The sequence below is a fragment of the Littorina saxatilis genome, linkage group LG1 (genome assembly GCF_037325665.1).
Source record: "Littorina saxatilis isolate snail1 linkage group LG1, US_GU_Lsax_2.0, whole genome shotgun sequence".
Taxonomy (NCBI): Eukaryota; Metazoa; Mollusca; class Gastropoda; order Littorinimorpha; family Littorinidae; genus Littorina; species Littorina saxatilis.
This window is the reverse complement of record NC_090245.1, coordinates 19,666,411-19,685,836: the sequence shown is the minus strand read 5'-3', so window position 1 is coordinate 19,685,836 and position 19,426 is coordinate 19,666,411. Positions and strand designations below refer to the sequence as shown.

Here is a 19,426-nt window from a genome sequence, read left to right as displayed (position 1 = left end):
CCAGTCCATTGTTTGTGAAAGGAATTCCCGGGGCGTAGCCTTCGTACCAGGTGTCATTGCGGTCGATTCATGACCCCTTGAAGTACTCCACGAAAGACAACAATCCGTGATCGTCGGAATCTTCGGAATCTTCCCAAAATATTTATCGCAGCTAATTTGCTGTTGAAACCCATCTTTTTTGCTGCTGGTCTATCTTTTTTGCTGCTGGTCCATCTAATTTGCTGGTCCATTAAATCCCTGCCTTTTTTAATCTCGGAAGATCTAACTAGTGTTCTGAGCATCGCCTAAGTAGACATCAACAAGCATGTACATACTTGAATGATCTGGCCGTTGTCTATCTTTTGCGATATCATGTCCATTTCCACATCGCAACATTATTGAATATTTGTACCAGTTTCAATTTGTCTGATTCAAACTAGATGTTGAATGACACAGAAATAAAACGATTTCTTCGTGAACTTCAATTTAATATATCAGGTGTACGATACATCTACACAGTTGTGTGTGTGTGTGTGTGTGTGTGTGTGTGTGTGTGTGTGTGTGTGTGTGTGTGTGAGTGTGTGTGTGTGTGTGTGTGTGTGTGTGTGTTCTTGAACATAACTACACCCATGTGTTTATGAGTTACATAATTATATATATGCGTTCAGTCAGTCTGCATGTTTCCTTTCACAAAATAAGACACAACATCAAAAATGAATACAGATTTGATCTGCAAGGAGGAAATATCAAACCAACCCACACCCCAAACCTAAAGCAGCTCATGACAAACTTTTGGTACACACTTTGCAAAATAATACTCTAATTTCTAACCAGCTGCATTACACGCTGCCAACAGAGAGAGAACAAGTCGCGTAAGGCGAAATTACAACATTTAGTTAATCTGTCGAACCCACAGAATACAAGAAACTAAGTCCATCTCACGATGAACACGAGCCGAAATCATATGCACTCGACTTATGAAATAGAAAGAAATCAAATACGACGAAGAGAAGAAAAAATTTGAAAGTACCATTGAACTTCCATGTCGGCGTGTGTCCAATGTGAGCTTAAAATAGGAATGTTGTTGCAATCTGTTAGGCACTTTCCCTTTTGACAGGTAGTTTTTGCTTGTACAGCAAAACACGGCCTTTTTTACAAATCCTAAAGACTGTCGGAAACTTCGCATGCTCTCTTGTGAACGCCATGTGAAACATTGATTCTGAAACAAAAATCTATGGCATGAATGACAATGGAAAGACGGTCTCTCTCTGATTCCAAGTTCATAATGACAGTTATAAAGTGCTGAATTTTAAAAAATCTGTAGATGAAGTAAAATCATTTGAATGTTGGCTTGTTGAAACTTCATAACAAACAGCCACCTCGTCTATATCATTATCTGAAAGAATGCCAACTTCCTTTGAAACACCAACATTTGTATGGAAAACTTCTGTTTCTGTCATCTTTGATTTCATTTGACAACTTGGACTGATGGCATCTTCCAGAGATATATCCATTACTTTCAACTTGCGCCTCTTTGTATTCCTGTAAGCCTGCCACTTATTTATAAAAAGAAACGTTTGATACTTTTACCAAACAGTTAGTATAATGCACGATTTACCTGTATTCGTCTTTAAATTCTGCAAGACTGAAGCGAAAGAGGTCTGTCTCAGTTTTGTCGTCAGTTTGTTGTGTACATTTACACACGCACAACGAACAACACATGCACAGGCCCGGGGGAAGCTCTCCTTTCTTATGTCCGACGATAGACGTATACATGTAGTTTACATGTTTATTAGTCATCTATTTGATAGATTACGTGTATGATATGACGGAGAGTCGCATCGGTTTGATGCCGTGAACCCAACCGTGGCTGTGGCTGTCGTTTGAAGTAGCCTACTTCTTTATAAAGATTCATTTACATTCTACTTCTGACCAAGGCATGTTTGGTACCTACTGAATCCTTGTTGCGTGTAGTTTTACGTGGCACGTTGCCCAAAGTTGTATTCTTGAGGAGCATAAAATAAAACGTGTTACAAAGTTATCTCAAAACTCTGCAGTGACTGCTCGCGCAGCAGGTCAGCTAATTATAGCACGCAGCCTCCACAGACAGCTTTCGAGCCGAGACCATATGAGTCGCCGCTCCTGCGGCTCGTCAAAAACTGCACGCACTGCAGTGTTTTCAGTCACGAGAATAAAATAGCTTCGTCAATCCACGCGGCAAGGAAGTCGCTCGATTTTTGCGTGCAGCACGAAGTAAACAGACATGCAAGAATAGCGACGGGTTCAAGTTTAGGTCGCTCCAGGAGAAAAATTCTTTTGGATGTTGGCCTTTAACAACAGCATTTCTACTCGGCGCGCGCGGTATGAGAATCACGGGTCGTAACTCTCTGGAATTGGTCATCCGCCGCCATGTTGGATGCCTTGCACGATCTCTGACAGTGCTTGAGCGTTGGGTGGCGACTCGACAAAAGTGAAAATGACACGTTGTGTGGCCAAAAACTGCAGTCAGCAGGCACACTTTAGGATCCCTAAAGTTGTTTACCATCAGGGTGACAACTGGAAGGAAGTTACTGAGCGGAGAAGACGATTATAACTGGTTATTTTTTGCTGTGTGCAGTGCGCTAATCAACAACCAGGGCCGGACTACCGGGGGGGGGTTATGGGGGTTGCGCAACCCCCCCCCCCCCCCCCTAGCCTAAACATGTACCTTACTTATTTAATTTTTTTTTATTATTGCTTATTTTATGCCGTTTCATGCAAGGAGCGACCATTTTCCTATCTCAGAATATGACCTACCCGTCAGCTTCAGGGGGCTTTGCCCCCTGACCCCCACAACGAGGGGGGGGGTGGGTTCTAGGGTTTCCGGACCCCCCCCCCCCCCCCCAGCCAAAAAATAAAAATATTGAATGAGGTATGCATTTCTTTATTTTACATTGAGTTTCAATTTTTGGGGTATTAATCAGTGACAAAATCTGCTGCCTGAAACTGGTAATGATCATCCTCAAAATGCACCAGATTGCACCATTTTGCATCCTTTTTTTCAACATTTTCCGGGGGGGCATGCCCCCGGACCCCCCTAGCAAGCTAGGCGCTTCGCGCCGTCGGCTCGGCACTTCGCGCCTTCACACCCATATCTTCACAATATACTTTTGAAAAAAACCAGTCATAAAATGAACTGATCCGCCCCTGCCGCCAGGGGGGACATCCCCCTGGGCCACCACTGGCAACCCCCCCCCACCCCCCCTCCTCTTCGCCTAGTCCGGCCCTGACAACTGATTGTCCATCGGTTGTGACTTTAGAGTGAACACTGTGATAGGATGCTTTGAAAATTATACTTTGCAGTAGTTACCTGAGCTGCATTGTACCTCATTTGCCTGTCTTGAGAGCTTTATCTTGTGAATTTTGGTGCACTGTCTGCATGGTAATTTGAGATAAAGAATAAATAAATGAATATAATAATGTATTCTTGCTTTACTTTTTATGTTGTGCTGTTGTGTTAAAAAGGCAGATCCCCTTTGGACTCATGCATGCACAGTTTTCTTCATTTTGTCTGCATACACAGTGAAATACGCAAAAAGAACAAGAGTGCAATGAAGAAAACTAACAAAGACGGCATCCAATATGGCGGCGCGAAGAGAGTATGAGCGGAGTTGTGCCCCTTAGAGCTAAAGCTAGCCGATCCATTTGATAACGTCACGCCGAGTAAGAAGAATGAATTGGACCTATAGGTTATTCTCTCCCTTGGATGCATTGCTCTCTCTGTCTGTCTGTCTGTCTGTCTGTCTGTCTGTCTGTCTGTCTCTCTCTCTCTCTCTCTCTCTCTCTCTCTCTCTCTCTCTCTCTCTTATTATATTGTTATTATTATACGTTATTTGCGTGTTTGACCAAAATATGACATTTTACACAGATCGAGACAGTCATTGTTCTCCGAGACCGCGCTAGCTTTAATAGCTTTGATTTGCAACAAATGGTTCAGTTACCCACTAGGGTCATGGCTGTTTCTAAAACTCTTATTGATCATATTTACGTGTCAGAAAAACAAAATATTATTGAAACATGCGTTCCTATTTTATCCTGCAGTGATCATTATCCAGTGTGTCTTACCTGGTCAAGGAAAGGTATTACAATCCCTAAAGCTGGACATAAAACTGTAACTCATCGTCGTTTCTCGCGTTTTAATAAAAATGCTTTTCTCTCTGATTTAATTCACAGTCCTCTTTCTGAAGTCTATAGCTTTCAGAATCCTGATAAAGCTTTGGAGCATTGGTATAATATTTGTATTTCTATTTATGATAAACATGCACCATTAATTACGCACAGAGTTAGACATATTGAGACACCAAAGTGGCTTGATCAAGAAACAGAAGATGCTGCAAACCACAGGGATTATTTGAAAGCAAAGGGTGATTTTGAAGGATATAACGGCAAAGAAATAATGTAAGTTCCCTGAAAAGAACTAAAAAGAAAAACAAGTCGCGTAAGGCGAAAATACAACATTTAGTCAAGTAGCTGTCTAACTCACAGAATGAAACTGAACGCAACGCAACGCAGCAAGACCGTATACTCGTAGCATCGTCACTCCACCGCCCGTGGCAAAGGCAGTGCCAGTGGAATTGACAAGAAGAGCGGGGTATTCGTTGCGCTGAGAAGGATAGCACGCTTTTCTGTAGCTCTCTTCGTTTTAACTTTCTGAGCGTGTTTTTAATCCAAACATATCATATCTATATGTTTTTGGAATCAGGAACCGACAATTAATAAGATGAAAGTGTTTTTAAATTGATTTCGAAAAAAAAAATTTGATAATAATTTTTATATATTTAATTTTCAGAGCTTGTTGTTAATCCAAATATAACATATTTATATGTTTTTGGAATCAGCAAATGATGGAGATTAAGATGAACGTAAATTTGGATCGTTTTATAAAAAAAATTTTTTTTTACAATTTTCAGATTTTTAATGACCAAAGTCATTAATTAATTTTTAAGCCACCAAGCTGAAATGCAATACCGAAGTCCGGGCTTTGTCGAAGATTACTTGACCAAAATTTCAACCAATTTGATTGAAAAATGAGGGCGTGACAGTGCCGCCTCAACTTTCACGAAAAGCCGGATATGACGTCATCAAAGACATTTATCAAAAAAATGAAAAAAACGTTCGGGGATTTCATACCCAGGAACTCTCATGTCAAATTTCATAAAGATCGGCCCAGTAGTTTAGTCTGAATCGCTCTACACACACACACAGACACACACACACACACACACACACACACACACACACACACACGCACATACACCACGACCCTCGTCTCGATTCCCCCCTCTATGTTAAAACATTTAGTCAAAACTTGACTAAATGTAACTATTTCACTGAACTAGTGTCATCTAAACAAGATTCAAAATCAATTTGGAAAGCCATTAATTTATTAACAAACAAGCGTTCTAATTCACATCCTACTGCCATGAAAAATATTTCCGCTGATAAACTTAATTTACATTTTTCTACAGTGGGGCAAAAAGTTATTCCTATTGATAGAACACAAGAAAATGATTTAAATACCTTAATATATCATTGCAAATCCAAAAGAATAGAGGCAGAAATGCCGCTACAACACATGACTGTGTCTGAAGTTTACTTTGCACTTGTTCATCTCAAACAGACAGGAACCCGGGGTGTAGATAGAATAGACAGTAAAATATTGAAAATAGCTGCTCCTGTAATCACAGACACCTTGACATACATTTACAACTTATGCATTACCGCCACTTATTTTCCAACAGCATTTAAGGAAGCTAAGGTAATCCCTCTGTTTAAATCAGGTGATCCTTCTGATCCCTCTAATTACAGGCCTATTTCAATCCTGTCACCACTTTCAAAACCGTCCTTGGAAAAACATATATATGTTACAGTAAATTCTCAAAACCAGGAAATTTGCGAAATCCCTAAAAATTTCAGTAAATTTGTGAATTTCCTGTTTCACTCGGGGATTTCACGAATTTCCTAAAAATCGCAAATTTCCTGTTTTCAAGGGGCAGGAAATTCGCAAATTTACTGAAACACATTTGAAGAGAAACAAGTGCTGTGTTGGTTGCTTGTGAACCATTTAATGATTCTGATTTCCTTATATTATTGCAAGTTATACACTCATATTTCTCTCTCTCTCTCTCTCTCTCTCTCTCTCTCTCTCTCTCTCTCTCTCGGTGCACCCTCCCTATCTCTCTCTCTCTCTCTCTCTCTCTCTCTCTCTCTCTCTCTCTCTCTCTCGTCTCCGTCTCCGTCTCCGTCAGTCTCCGTCTCCGTCTCCGTCTCTCTCTCTCTCTCTCTCTCTCTCTCTCTCTCTCTCTCTCTCTCTCTCTCTCAGTCTCTCTCTCTCTCTCTCTCTCTCTCTCTCTCTCTCTCTTTCTCTCTCGTCTCTCCGCTCTCTATCTCTCTCTCACACACACACACACACACACACACACATACACACACACATTCACACCATGACACACACACACACACTGACACATGACACACACATACATACACACACACACGTGGCACACACACACACACACACACACTGCTGACTGACACACCGGCACACACCGGCACACACCGGCACACACACGAACCCACACACACACACCGTCACACACACACACACACACACACACCGTCACACACACACACACACACACACACACAGGGCCGGACCAAATGAGTTGTAAGGGGGGGGTTCCTCCTTTTTTGGGGGGGCAAATCAGCGAAGTGGCGAAGCCACAAGCGCGCCTGCAAAGCAGGCCCGCGAACTAGGGGGATCCGGGGGCATGCTCCCCCAAAATTTTTTTGAAAAACGGTTAAAATCTGTGCAATCTGGTGCATTCTGGGCCTTGTTTTGAGGGTTAAGAGCAGCATTGTTTTGGTGCAAAAACTAGTAAAAAAAACAACACTCAAAGCAAGGTACATGCTTTTTCCAGGGGTGGGGTTCCGGCCCTGCACACACACAATAGGGTTGGCTCACCGTTTGGTTCAGTTGAGTTCAGTTTTTCACGGTTCCTCGCCCTTCCCTGAGTCTCCAACGCGGGTCCGTCCAGTCTCTATGATTCTACGAAGTACAACATTTTTCCTGACATGGGAGGCCAGTGACTTAAAACTGCATCGCATGCTTTGAAAAAAAACCACGTCATATCTATACTATCGTTCCCAACCCCACATCTCCAATTCAATGAAAAATTACTAATTTATGATGTCAAAATATTCTTAAATGGAAAATTCCTATTTGGTGCGACCTGTGTTGATAAGTTTGTCCTCGATTCACCTTAGACCTCATCAAACATGGCGATGCCCATGTCTCGAAAGCTCGTCATTGGTGTATGTTCCTTGATTTTTATTATCATCTGCGAGCTTTATGCACTTTCATTACACTTCGAGACTCGCGCTAAAGTGTTTCGAGCTCATTTTGTTGTCTTAGTCCAGGTGTTCTTGTACCTGGTGTCAAAATTTCTGTGGAAAAACCTTTCAGACTTCCAACCGGCAACTATTTGTTCGTCTGCTTCGACCGCGAATTCGTCTGCTCGAGAAGGAGATCGTAGAGAAACGCCTACCAGACATTGGACGGCATGGAAGTCAGTGTTACTCTGCTATTTTGGACTTTGTCATTGCAGCTACCTGACAAATCTATTTCTCATGGGTAAAGATCCGCACTGGTTCGCCATGCTGACATATTGTGCTCTTGGCTGTTATCTTCAGTTGGCTACAGCTTTGGTCATTTTAATGATGCTGAACTTTGGTATGTGCTGTATCACTTGGAGATCAGGAGGAGGCTTCAGCAGAACCATTTTCTCTAAACGTTCTTCAGCAGTGCTGGCGATCTTGTATGCTGTCTGTGCTGCTTTTTACGGGCTGACGTCTGCAGCGCAGTTGCCAAAAGTGAAGAATGTTTCCATCCCAGTCAAAGACTTGTCAAATAAATGGTATGGCACTCACATTGTCCAGATCTCTGACATTCATCTGGGGCCAACGGTTGGATACTCAAAGCTCAGCGCTATTGTTGATGTCATAAATGAACTCAACCCAGGTATGTAATGTGCGGCATGTGCCTCACTTTTTTTGCACACAATCTATAGGGTCACACTCATTGCAGAACTGTGTGTAAATTTTCATTTTTTACATGCCATGCGCGTTTAAGCATATTGCTTTGCAAAATAGGTCTTGTTTTGCGAAAATCTGCACAAATCACTCAAAGTCAGCGAGGCCCTTTTTCATATCAATAGTTTTCAAACCTGGACCTGCAAAACAGCAGCAGAAGGAATTAAAGAATATATAACAGAGTTCGTTCTTCTTAAGCTTTTCCAACTCATGGAAAAGAGAAATGGTACATGCACTTGATTGCTCTCATAATACAAAATTTTATAAGACATTTACTTGAGACAGAAGTTTGATAACTTCTTTTTTGTTTTATTACTATTTTTGTGATTGTGCATTACTCACTGTCTTTTACTTCACTTGTTGGGGCTGGTTTGTTTTGTCGTGCTTTTTGCTATCATGCATTTATATTTGTGCACGTCCTAGATACTGGGAAATACTATGGGTTGTCAACTTTGAATGACTGTCACAATATCTCTGAGCAATGGATGACAAAGGGGATGCTTTGATGTCAAAGGGGATGGATTTGACTTACTGTAACAACCAAGTTTGGGTTTCCAAACATTGCTGTGGGTTTTAAACGATTTAATTTTTAGCCAAAATGCCCCCAAAACAGCACCTAAAACTGGGACAAAAATACACCAGTCTGTGTTGCAGCTGTACATAATGGAGAATAAAGCTCTGTGACTTTTATTGTGATGTTTATGGGTCAGCTGAAGGATTATTCTCGACATACACACTCAAGAATTACATCCATTTTTCTTCTTCTGGGAGTTTGATCGGTGAAGAAAACGCGTTATCGTGCGTTACATTGGTTTCCAGTTTCGACGTCAGTACGAAGTATGATCCCCCCTACACGGGAACCCTTCAAATAGTTCACTTTTAGGATTTAATCATTTCAAAGACATGTTCTTTTCATAAAACAACACAGCGTTATGAAACCCTTTCATCTGAGCTTTTAATCACAGATGTTGGTAACCTACTCCTCTTTCGTTTTTTTCAGTAACGCACGACAACGCAGCCAGTGTTAACATGTAGTCTCGGTTGTCCCGTGAAAGTCGTGCGTTGGACCAAAACAGCCCAGTGGAAATTTCCACTGATGACGTTTTGACACGGGTCACGTGAATACTAACTGAGAATTTTGCTACAAACACGCGTCGGTTTCCGGTTTTTGGAATGAAACCCACGCTCGATGTCATCGTATCCTCACTGTTCGAACGCCGATTTCGAATCACAGTAGGCCTTCCCAACTGTTTGATGGTAACTGAAGTCTTCCCTAATGAGTTTGATACATTTGACCTACAAAAAAAAACTTTTGCGCCTGGAAATTGCGTGGGTTACGGTTTCCACTTTCTACTTCGATCTAGTTAACTTATGGAAACTTGTAATTTCAAACTTTCATGTTTGCATATTTATTTATCAATGTTGTCCACATGCAAATTGCAATAATCAAGTTTTAGTTCTTTTCTTTGGAAATAAAAGACATTACAAACTATGGTTTCCATGTAACTCACGACAGTATTATCTCTATACACATAAACCCAGTGAGCACAGATCGAAAACTTTTTGCTCACTTAAATCTTTCTATCATGTATTAAAACCCAAAAGGGTGCCCAAAAGGCTAGTTGCTACATTTGACCTACAAAAAAAACTTTTGCGCCTGGAAATTGCGTGGGTTACGGTTTCCACTTTCTACTTCGATCTAGTTAACTTATGGAAACTTGTAATTTCAAACTTTCATGTTTGCATATATATTTATTTATCAATGTTGTCCACATGCAAATTGCAATAATCAAGTTTTAGTTCTTTTCTTTGGAAATAAAAGACATTACAAACTATGGTTTCCATGTAACTCACGACAGTATTATCTCTATACACATAAACCCAGTGAGCACAGATCGAAAACTTTTTGCTCACTTAAATCTTTCTATCATGTATTAAAACCCAAAAGGGTGCCCAAAAGGCTAGTTGCTACATTTGACCTACAAAAAAAACTTTTGCGCCTGGAAATTGCGTGGGTTACGGTTTCCACTTTCTACTTCGATCTAGTTAACTTATGGAAACTTGTAATTTCAAACTTTCATGTTTGCGTATTTATTTATCAATGTTGTCCACATGCAAATTGCAATAATCAAGTTTTAGTTCTTTTCTTTGGAAATAAAAGACATTACAAACTATGGTTTCCATGTAACTCACGACAGTATTATCTCTATACACATAAACCCAGTGAGCACAGATCGAAAACTTTTTGCTCACTTAAATCTTTCTATCATGTATTAAAACCCAAAAGGGTGCCCAAAAGGCTAGTTGCTACATTTGACCTACAAGAAAAACTTTTGCACCTGGAAATTGCGTGGGTTACGGTTTCCACTTTCTACTTCGATCTAGTTAACTTATGGAAACTTGTAATTTCAAACTTTCATGTTTGCATATTTATTTATCAATGTTGTCCACATGCCACATGCAATAACTGAGCTAAAGTTCTTTCCTGTGGGATATTGAAGCCTAAAGTGGAAACCATGTAACCCACGACATAGAGCGTACTGCATGTGTCTAATTGTCATTTCTAAAGAAACCTCGATATGAAAGGTCCTCTCTTTGACAGAAAAAGATACAGGCATGTCTTTTGCACTTAAAAAAGAGTATTTCACTCAATTCAGTCCTACTTTTTTTCCTGGTGTCCATGTCCCATAGTTGTGACCCAGTATCTAGGATGTGCACATTTATTTCTTCTCTTTACGCCTTAGCCACTATACTCACTAATTGACATTGTTAACATATTCCTTTGCAGATCTTGTTGTGATTACGGGAGATCTTGTGGACGGGTCAGTCAAAACGCTGAGTGATGCTGCAGCTCCTCTCTCCAGAATCAAATCTGCATATGGGAACTTTTTTGTTACTGGTAAAGTTCAAGTTGGAGTGCATGAAGTTGTATGTGTGGACTCCCCCGAATTCGGCGTATACTGCCATAATGGCAGGGTAAAAACAGTTATACATGTATGTAAAAATCCACTCGTGCAAAAAACCTTCTTCTTCTTCTTCCCGTGGGGGACCGGATCTAATTTCATGGATGTTGAAGGTCCCGCGGTGATGTCCATACACTGTTGGCCCCCAGTGCAAAAAACCTATGAGTGAACGTGGGAGTTTCAGCCCATGAACGAAAAAGAAGAAGAAGATATGTGTGGACGAGAGTCTGAAAGTGTCACTAGCACTGTAGCAGGTAATCCTGCAATTGGGTTTGTGTCAGTTGTTAAATGATTGAACTGACATGTTTTGCCGGTTGAAGGGAATGTACGTATGCTGACAATTTTCGATGTGGTGTTTGTGTGTGCGTTTGCTTGGTTAACCTTCGCCCAACCGGGTTATCGACTACATGTGGAAGACATCGTGGGGCCGTGCAGACCCATGCTTCTCAAAGAAGGAAAAATATGCATACCCTTCCGTAGACCCATGCTTTCCAAAGAAGCAAAAATGTGCATCCCCTTCTGTAGACGCCATGGTTAAATTTCCGCGATAAGTAATTAAATTAAATTATTATTTTAATTATTTCCGTGCAGACTAAAGCTTCTCAAAAAAGGAAAAACGTGAATACCCTTCTGTAGACGTCGTGGGGCCATGTGGACCCACATTGTTATGGATTAATTTTGCTCCACACGACTTGCTTACTAACTCCAAAATTAAACAGATCGTAGAAAATGATGTTTAGAGCCAATACCGGAAGGTTTGTGACTTCTCTCCCTAGTTTTTATGTAAGTTCCTTCAGTTTAAGAAACATGGGGCCCCACGATGCCTTCCGTGTGTAGTCTAAATTTGACCTTTGTTTTTTTAATTACTTCTCGCTGAAATTTAATGATCTTTTAGGACATAAGAGCTTTTTAGGTGTCTGAGGCATTCTTAAAAGCTCATTAAAAAATTCCAACGGGGTTAAGAGATATTTGCAATTAAACACCCTTCTGGGTCCACACGGACCAACGGCGACCGGCGAAGGTTAATGCAAACATTTCCGGTTTGAATTGATATTTCGTCCAGATATGCATTTCTTAAGTTAAAAAGTAAGGTGCAAAACGAACAACCAGATTACAGCTAGGGAGGTATTTTAACAAACGTTCTCTGTCTTTCTCTAACTCTTTCTCTCACTCTCTCGCTCTCTCTCTCTCTCTCTCTCTCTCTCTCTCTCTCTCTCTCTCTCTCTCGCTCTCTCTCTCGCTCTCTTTTTGTTGTCTTCCCAACCCTCTCTCTCTCTCATTATTTTTTTATTTATGTTTTTTGTGTGAAAGAAACACAACCAACACCTCACTGAGTTTTGTCTTTTGCAGGTAATCATGAGTATTACACAGGTGATGTTGACAACTGGTTCGTCAGATTGAAGGAGCTTGGCTTTACCTCTCTTCACAATTCCAACGTCAAGCTCACCCCATCAGGGGGTGCAACTAATGACATTATCTGCCTGGCTGGGACCGATGACATTGACGCTAACAAAATGGCGTAAGTTCTGGAGGAGGATGTACAGGGTGACCAAAAAAAAAGAGTACCCAAACAAAATTGAATAACTTTGTCAATTTTAACTTTTTTTTCTTTATTTTTGAGGTGAGTCAAGCTAATCCACTGCATGGTTGGATGAAATAAAAGCTGTTCTCACAATGAACTATACTAATGATCAACGGACGTTTTGCATAGAGACCTATTTTCGCACAAAATCATACAGAGATGTGCAAGTACAGTTCCAGAGACACTTCGGTCAGCGCGATTTCTATCTTTGGGGGTTCCTGAAAGACAACATCTACAGGAACAACCCACAGACAATCACAGAACTCAAGAGAGCCATCACAACAACCATTCGCGGAATCTCGCAACAGGAGTGTGTGCGGGTGATTGATAACTTTGCGCGGCGAGTTCAAGTTTGCCTGCAGCGGCGTTTGGAGCATGTTCTGTAAAATGAGCATAACTTTCCTGAAAGACAAGCTAGAACGCTAAAATTTTCTGTGCAAATCATGCAGAGGCTACTTGTGTGTGTAAATAAATTTTACGAAGATTGCTTTATTTTTGTTCAATTTATGACGTTTTGTTTGGGTACTCTTTTTTTTGGGTCACCCTGTACTTTAGATTGTGATTTTTCAAATATGATGAGAACAACTGCAGTGGTACCAGAGATGTGAGGTCCCGCTGCTAGAGCTGCCAGCATGCTACGTTTTTTAGACAAATTGCTACGCTGTTATGTCAAGCTTGGAATAGTTACACTCAAACAATGAATCTCTAGCATGCAACAGTTTCCTCTTTCTTGTGAGTCCTGGTACTCATTTCTGCTTCTCACTCCGTGTAGCGATAGGAATATTGGTCATAAAAGTAAAACATTGTCCACACTAAACAGTGGCACTACAGACACGAGAAAATGTAAGTTTTACGCCCTCACGGCAAAGCCATTAGGGGCATGTTACATGGGAAAACCCGGCTTTGTATAAAAATTTAAAAAATAAATGCGGGGATGGGGGGGGGGGGGGGGGGGGGGGAATGGATGTAGACAGCTGGCTGCCGGCTGCTAGGGGAGACCTGAAATGGGCTAGGGACCGGGTTGGGTCGTCTTGGGTCAGTGCTGAAATGGTTACTTTATGGGCTGTTGGCCGAACGGACATCCGGGCTTTATATTTTTGCATGCATGTATTCGTGCTACAGACATGCTCTAATGGGCATTTTTATAAGCCTGCTTGTAGATAAACTTTTAGAAAATGTATATTCTTGCTCGAGATAGTGTAAATGTGGATATGTGGAAGAAAAAAATCGAGATTGATACACTTGAGGCTTCACAAGGGTTTCAGGTCTGTCCTGATGAGAGGAAAATGTATCTCAAGACAGGACACATTCTGTTGTCCCTGTGTTTGTTCTCTGTGTGTCTATTATCTTTACCAAAAGATGCAATGTCAGGATACTTTTGGCTGGTCCCAAGGGAGCCCTTATAATTACATCGCATGTGCCACTGTGGTTACACAATAATGGAAATAAAATCATTTGTGCAGAACCGAGTAAATGAAATAAAAGTACTACTTTTTTTTGTAACCTGTTCTCTGGCTGTCTTTCTGTTTTCATCCATCCATCTGCCTGCCTGTCTTTGTTCCATCGTATACATGTGTCTACCATGAATCCATTTCTTACCTTATTGTTGTAGTTAAATACATGTATCTTTTTTTTGTTTAGGTACACCGGCCAAGGTTTTGACGCAGATTGTTCTCTAGTTAAATACATCATTCATCATATTTCTTTTCAGGTACTCGGGCCATGGTTTTGGCGCAGATCGTTCTCTAGTTAAATATATATGTATCATCTTTTTTTAGGTACACAGGCCATGGTTTTGACGCAGATCGTACTCTCGAGACATGCGACCCTCGGAAACCTGTGATTCTACTTGCTCATCAGCCACGCGCTGCCAAAGCTGCCCTTGATTCAAGCTACAGAGTGGATCTTGTCTTATCTGGTAAATATTTGATATCCCTCTTTTTTGTCAGTTACATTTAAACTAAATTATATCTTTAGTTTCTATCTCAAACAGAATGAGGCAGAGCGATGTTAAGATATCAAATAACCAAAGGGGAGTAATCGCTCTTTATAAATACGACATGTGTAATAGAGTAAGCGAGAGTTGTACGGAACATTTTCTCCTAGCACCTGAGAGAATAACAAGCATTGAAATGAACAAGCGACTTTCATCCTCAAAGTCGCTTGTTCATTTCAATGCTTGTTATTCTCTCAGGTGCCAGGAGAAAAGGTTCCGTACAACTCTCGCTTACTCTATTACACATGTCGTATGCATAAAGAGCGATTACTTCCCTTTGGTTCTTTAGTTTCTGTTGATATCCCTCTTCATAGCTGGGGTTTTTTTTACTGTTAAATTTATGTTCAGTTTGTTTCTCTCTATGTCCGTTTCTTTTTAAGTTTCTTCCCTTTTGCATAGCTCATTTGTGCCCATCCCCCATTTCGAATGCATATTCACTCACTAATTCTATCTTTCTCTCGATCTGTCTCACTCTCTCTTTCTCTGTTTCACTTAAAGTTACAGTCTCTCTCTCTCTCTCTCTCTCTCTCTCTCTCTCTCTCTCTCTCTCTCTCTCTCTCTCTCTCTCTCTCTCTCTCTCTCTCTCTCTCTCTCTCTCTCTCTCTCTCTCTCTCTCATTACTATTTATGATAGAATGTATATATGTTGCTTTATAGGTTATTGAAAGATTGTTTATTGTGCATGTTATTTAATTACCAGATGGACAAAGCAGAATAAACTTACTCTGCATTTTTTTTTTAACGAGACAAAACATTTGTTTCTGTCTCTCTTAAATTTAAGTCTGTCTCGTTCTCTTTTTTTTCTCTCATTTATCATGTCTTAAAAAGTCCTTCCGTCTAACTTGCCCATCTTCCAAGTGGTCTTACGCAGATTTTTTTCTTCTTCTTCAGGTCACACTCATGGAGGACAGTTTTTCCCGATGATCATTGGCGCCTATTTCATCAACCCTTTTTTCGCTGGCCTCTACAGCTACGGAGACCATAGCCACGTGTACGTGTCTCAAGGCACGCAGTACTGGGGAATCCCCATGAGGCTTGGGTCCACAATGGAAATAACGGACATAACACTGCACACTGCTCCCTCTTGATAGGCCTTGACCTTAGTGTTGGTATAATTACACGTAGTTATACAGTGGAACCTCCCCTTTGAGCACGCCAAAAATCTGTTTAAAAAAAAAAAATAAGAATTAAAAAAAATGTGAAAGTGAAAAATGGAGGTAAATCTGCGGATATTAGGAACAAATAAATCTGAGAAAATCTGGTCTTAAAATTGGAGAAATATATATTAAGGGGGTTGGGGAGCTGTCATAGAATGAGGATTCCACTGTATTATATGAGAATGGGTGTTGAACACTGTACACATTGTAGTGCAGAAGACTGTGATATGAGTAAATGATTATCTTAATTTATATACAAGGAAAGCACACCGTGTTTGTCTCAACAAGAAAGCTTTCAGTTGTCCGTGCAGATTGTATAGCTGTACTCAACATTGTTGTTGGCTCACATACTTTTTTTACCCAGGGCTTGAGCTGCCATGACTTTAATAGGAAGAGGTACATGACGTTTTAAGAGGAGACTCATAATGTGAAAGGAAAATGTTTATACTGCTCAATAACATTATACGTTATTTGTATTTTTGACAAAAATATGATATTTTAAACAGATCAAGACAGTCAGTGTTCCTCTGAGATGCGAGATGTGAACAATGGCTGTTGAGATATGTGTAAAATGTCATATTTTGGTAAAAAAAACAAATAACATTTTTATGTGTCGATCGATCAATTCTGGTTGGAATTCCTTTTAGTTTTTACGATTGAATGCACACAAACATGCACTATTTTGTAGTCTCGGCTGGCCGCCTAAATATGATTTGTTGTCGGACTTTGACGTCACATGGCTCAAAGAAGGGAAATCCAATGTTCAATCGATACATAATCATCTACTGGCTGTTTACTGAGTGTAAGAAGTGCAATGGTGTTGGTGAACCTAGTAATTATGCTGGTATTTAAGGTCCATTCTTTAACCAATCATTTTCATGGTCACCACAGATCTGTCCAGAGTTTTACACATGATAAGAGCATCCTTCAAATTAAACGCATGACGGGCGCAGTGGCGTAGTGAATAAGACATCAGCCTCCAAATCAGAAGGTCGTGAGTTCAAATCCCAGCCGCGTACGCCTGGTGGGTTCAGGGTGGAGATTTTTCCGATCTCCCAGGTCAACATTTGTGCAGACCTGCTCGTGCCTTATCCCCCTTCATGTGTACACGTAAGCACAAGACCAAGCGCGCGCAGAAAAGATCCTGTAATCCATGTCGGAGCTCGGTGGGTTATAGAAACACAAAAATACCCAGCATGCTTCCCCCGAAATCGGTGTATGGCAGGGTAAAAACGGTCATACACGTACAAAATCCACTCCTGCAAAAACATGAGTGAACGTGGGAGTTGAGCCCATGGAAGAGGGAGGAGAAATTAAACGCATGCTCAAAACAAACAGTCTAGCTGCTTCCTGTGCAAAGTGGGAATTTTTGGTTGAATTAGTTTCAAAAGTGACGCATGTCAATCTGCTAAATTGATTCAGCAATGGGTGAGGATGTAGCTCAGTCGGTAGCGCGCTGGATTTGTATCCAGTTGGTCGCTGTGAGCGTGAGTTCGTCCCCACGTTCGGCGAGAGATTTATTTCTCAGAGTCAACTTTGTGTGCAGACTCTCCTCGGTGTCCGAACACCCCCCGTGTGTACACGCAAGCACAAGACCAAGTGCGCACGAAAAAGATCCTGTAATCCATGTCAGAGTTCGGTGGGTTATAGAAACACGAAAATACCCAGCATGCTTCCTCCGAAAACGGCGTATGGCTGCCTAAATGGCGGGGTAAAAAACGGTCATACACGTAAAATTCCACTCGTGCAAAAAACACGAGTGTACGTGGGAGTTTCAGCCCACGAACGCAGAAGAAGAAGAAGAAGATTCAGCAATAAACTAAAAATCTATTATGCACACACGCAAATTTAAAAAAAAACCTGTCAGGCTCTTGTTTCTTTGTTGGTGTCCAAGCAAAAGAGGATGCTCTTGTTCCAAGAAAAAGCCTGCCCAGATCTGGGGCCATAAACATGAAAGTGTAATCAGAAAGGATGGAATCTTGTATCTTGAATACAGCTGGTAAGCTCTTAAGAGTTTTGAACACCAGAGGCTTGTATTGTTATGCAGCTGACCGCTTGTGCACTTCTGACATTCTCATTATTATCAAAAACATTTTGTGTAACTGTAAGACAATGTAAGAAATGTTAAATCCTTTGTACTGGAAACTTGCATTCTCCCAGTAAGGTAATATATTGTACTACGTTGCAAGCCCCTGGAGCAATTTTTTGATTAGTGCTTTTGTGAACAAGAAACAATTAACAAGTGGCTCTATCCCATCTCCCCCCCTTTCCCCGTCGCGATATAACCTTCGTGGTTGAAAACGACGTTAAACACCAAATAAAGAAAGAAAGAACTGTAAGACAGATATTTATGAATTGCAAATTGCACACAACAGTATCCATGAATGCACGCACACACACAAGCAAGTATGCGTGAATGATATGCACATACAAGTATGCGTGAATGATATGCACATACAAATATGCATGCATATATGCCCACACACACGCACGTATACAATTTTCTTTATTGATGTTGTTACACATGTAATTACTGCATAGTGTATGTTGATTTTGACCTGTTCAATTAGTACTGAGTTGTCATGGATGGCCAAATCCACCGCCCGGTCGCCAGGGGCGAGTAAAAAATCCGCCAGGCTAGTAAAAAACGTCTGGCAGCTCGCCCTGCTGGCTACTTAAAATTATGGTCAAATGCAAAGCAACTTTTGGTTTTACTATTGAGTTTCATTTTTAAAAGCCAAAGAAACACTGCACATGCAGAAACTTCTGTTGTTTGCAAAATTGCCGCTATGTTTTAGTGACACAACCCGCAAAATAAGTATCTTGAAAAGACCGATTCTGAAAAAAGGACAAAAGCTAACAGCATCAGATGGAGAAAAGATCGACCATTCAAAGGACATTGGCAAGTGATTGCCAATAGCGGAGACGAAAGTGGTATGCTTGAGAAGGATGGGAAGACGATGGTGGGTTTTATTTTGTTCAAAATTCTTATGAACATAGCAACAGAAAAAAACAACGTAATTTGGTGTGGAACAACATTGCTCAAGTTGGAACAGGTCAAGTCGCGCAAAACAAAGATTGCTCATTGCAGCTTGCGTCAATGTAGAATGGCTGCAGCTGAGCGCGGTCAAGTTGTCGATCGTACGTACCAACGCTATTTAATTAGTGTGTATGAATATATAAATCTGACAATCATTCATACTAACACAGTTTCATAATAACATCATAATAACATCCTGAAGAAGGCAGTTTGCCGAAATATTGAAAAAGAAAAATCTAACCTGGTTACTGATGAGTCCACTTTTGTTTAACACTGTTTCATTGTTTGTTTGTCTGGTATTTACCGGGCTTGTGGAATTTCTGGCGGGCTAGTGACTTGGAGTTACTCGCCCAGCTGGCGAGTAACATTTTTAAGATTTGGTCATCCCTGGTTGTATTCAGCTTATAACACTAACAGCCACACCCTTTATCTACCGGTACATTCTTCCTGTCAATTATTATTCTTTGAATGAAACAAATTACTTTGGGCCCAACTAAAGAATTTGAATGACCCTTTATTCATTTGCTGATAGAGTTAATCAGTTCAGTTGAAACATGTTGTTATTCTTGTTAGTACAGTT

The 19,426-nt window shown here is 40.7% G+C and overlaps 1 protein-coding gene across 1 annotated transcript; it reads left to right on the top strand.

Annotated features, from left to right (window-relative positions):
• Nucleotides 1–6,978: 6,978 nt before the first annotated feature.
• On the top strand, nucleotides 6,979–18,139 carry LOC138964142 (transmembrane protein with metallophosphoesterase domain-like). The gene is made up of 5 exons (XM_070336034.1): nucleotides 6,979–8,038; nucleotides 10,898–11,008; nucleotides 12,423–12,591; nucleotides 14,433–14,572; nucleotides 15,541–18,139. The coding sequence occupies exons 1-5, from the start codon at nucleotides 7,297–7,299 to the stop codon at nucleotides 15,735–15,737; spliced, it is 1,359 nt and encodes a 452-aa protein (XP_070192135.1). The 5' UTR covers nucleotides 6,979–7,296; the 3' UTR covers nucleotides 15,738–18,139.
• Nucleotides 18,140–19,426: the final 1,287 nt, after the last annotated feature.

Excerpts from the sequence above, each read along its gene's own strand:
- LOC138964142 (XM_070336034.1), top strand. The coding sequence starts at position 7,297 with ATGGCGATGCCCATGTCTCGAAAGCTCGTCATTGGTGTATGTTCCTTG. Across the intron at positions 8,039-10,897 it reads CATAAATGAACTCAACCCAG|ATCTTGTTGTGATTACGGGA; the intron begins GTATGTAATGTG and ends ATTCCTTTGCAG. Across the intron at positions 11,009-12,422 it reads TGGGAACTTTTTTGTTACTG|GTAATCATGAGTATTACACA; the intron begins GTAAAGTTCAAG and ends TGTCTTTTGCAG.